Raw genomic sequence first — 2,630 nt, 5'->3', positions numbered from 1 at the left:
TTGATGTTATAATTCTTTGTCTATCAGAAGCCCGTAAGAAACGTGGAAAATTTCACCAATCTGAAAAAGCTGCAAAGGCATCTCAGGCATAGCAACAGCTTGTCTGTGGCCATTTATCTTGGAGGTTAGGTACGGTGGGGTTGCCTACGGCCACGTATTAAAGGTCACTTACTGGTAAGCAGGACAGTGAGATAAGAAAATACTAGTCTCTGCTATCAATTCCATGTATTTCTAAAAATAAATAAGACAAATTCCTTACTTTGGAATATGGAAAAATATTTGGAAAAAAATTATTTCACATGTACTTATGGCCCTGTCTATCAAACACATAGTAGGAAAAAGTAATTACATTTAATGTAACAGTGGGGAAGAAGAAAATACAAAGAAAGTGGAAGTGGCACTAGTTCCTATACTAGCACTAGTAACTTTTAAGTGAATATTTTCATAGACTCAGAGCTACTAATGGAAAGAAATACTTATTCCAGCCCCTGAAAAAAAGACTATTTTAATGGCACCACAGTGACTATAGATTCAAAATGGAAAGCACAGATATTATAAAATAACACAAGGAGGCTTATCCATAAAACAGCAAGCCACATAGTTTACTTTAGATATTATACAATCTATGATTTCAAGATTCTACACATATAATACATTTTAGTAATTATGCTATCGTGAAGTGATTTTTAGAGTTTTAACCAAAAACAATTCTTTGGGAAGCAAATTGCTAATATTCTACATCTTCCTCCCAGAATTTCAGTTGAGTACCTTCTATCTGTGGCACTTCACCATGAAGCTTGGCTTTGCTTGTGAAAGGTGCGTTCTGTAGCACTAGTGCAAAGAGTGAAGGGATCAAGGACTGCAAAGCAGAAAGGTACATGTGGAGCTTATGTTCATCCAGCCCATGCTCTCCTTCCTGAAACATAAGGAGGTGGAAGCTAATTTTAGTCTTTTGAAATTATATTGCTAATCATATTTATGAAGTTCTTCCTTTTTTGTGACAAATAATAAAACATTGAAGGACCTGTATTTTGGACTCATAGCTTAATACTGAATGGAAATGTCCATGAATCTTTTCTTAGTTTCTCTAAGTACATGAAAATGTGAAGAAGCATTAAGGCAGCATAGAAATAATAGAATCTTTTATATGGAAAATTTTAAGGTGAACATCAGTTATTTCCATTTGTAGGGAACATCTTTTACAAGTTTCTTCTTTTTTTTTGCTGTTGAGGGGTCCTATTTATGAAATTTTGTAAGTTAGAGTTAAGACGCTAACAAGAGCCACAGGACTCATAATAAATGCTCAACTGTTAAACCAGCATGGTCATGGCTACTTCCCCTCTCCTACTTCCTATCTCCTTTTATAGATTTGGCTATATCTGTATTTGCCAGCATTGAAAGCACTTTAAAATAATTTAACGCACAGATAAAATGTACGAGAAAAAACTTCAAAAGGAAGCAAAAATGAAGAGATAGAAAAACGAAAAGTATCAGTACGATACACAGAAACTCAGTAGTAAACTGAAAACTCATTAGAGGTAAAAGCATTCATTGCTGTTCAAATCCACTTGAGATGTCATTACTACATTATAAAATAACAGTCATGATATCATAGATGAGAGTTATTTACTACTACCAAGTACTAACTTAGTTAATTTCTTTATGGAAGAATTCTATCTATGAGGAATACTGCAGATATTTTTAGTAGTAATGTGGAATTAGCCACATTATGAAAGAGAACTAGAAAAACAAGTATGGATACTTCTCAGATACAGGAAATGCAAACACTTTTTGAAAACACTTTTAAAAATTCTGTAGGTTTCATAAAATGGGGTGGTCTTGTTGTTAGTTACCATTGAGCTGGGTCCAACTCATGGCGACCTTATGTATAAGGGAACAAAATGTTGCCTGGTCCAGTGTCATCTTCACAATAGTTGGTACATTTGAGTTCACAGGTACAGCTATTGTGTCAATCCACCTCATTGAGGGTTTCCCTCATTTTAAATTGATCCTCTACTTTACCAAACATGATGTCCTTTTGTAGCTATTTGTCTTTCCTGATGCCATGTTCAAAATAAGTGAGTAAAAAAGAATACTTCAGTGAATAAAAAGGGATACTTCAGTCTAGTTGTCTGTATTTTTAAAATATATCCATTTTGAAATTTGTAGAAATAACAGCCTAATTTTTACATGAAATAAATACATGTGGATACATATGAGACCATCTACAAAGCAGTTAAAATGCTTTATGTAAAAGCCTTAAAGATGCCTTTTAACATTTGGGAGTAGAAAGGGCAACAGTTGGGAGTCAGAGACCTACATCAGAACCCAGTTCTATCATTAGACAGCTGTGGGACCCTGGGCAAGTTACTTAACTGCCATATCTCAAAGTAATGCAAAGGGTCATGAGAACGAAACAGGACATTTTACATGTAAAGTATCTACCTTAATGGCACATAGTAGGCATTAAAGTAATGTTAGTTTCTCTTCTAGCTTCTAAAAGGGAATCTTTAGTACAAAAATTAGAGCAAGAAGTTTCTATCATTTCTTCAACTCTCCTTCAATTTTTTTAAGTTGGAAAGAATAAAAATTCATTTTAAAAAGTGAGGGAACACCAAAGACACAAGGAA

General features: G+C 34.1%; 1 protein-coding gene across 1 annotated transcript in view; it reads right to left on the bottom strand.

Annotated features, from left to right (window-relative positions):
* The window catches only part of RELCH (RAB11 binding and LisH domain, coiled-coil and HEAT repeat containing), a 145,286-nt gene that overhangs the window by 43,578 nt on the left and 99,078 nt on the right, over positions 1-2,630 (bottom strand). The window contains exon 16 of the mRNA XM_023733945.1: positions 769-916. Coding sequence (XP_023589713.1) covers positions 769-916 — 148 coding nt within the window. The remainder of the gene's footprint in view (positions 1-768; positions 917-2,630) is intronic.

Source organism: Trichechus manatus, unplaced genomic scaffold (genome assembly GCF_000243295.1).
Source record: "Trichechus manatus latirostris isolate Lorelei unplaced genomic scaffold, TriManLat1.0 scaffold00063, whole genome shotgun sequence".
In the NCBI taxonomy this organism is placed as follows: domain Eukaryota; kingdom Metazoa; phylum Chordata; class Mammalia; order Sirenia; family Trichechidae; genus Trichechus; species Trichechus manatus.
The sequence above is the reverse complement of the archived record's forward strand: the minus strand, read 5'-3'. Positions and strand labels throughout refer to the sequence as shown.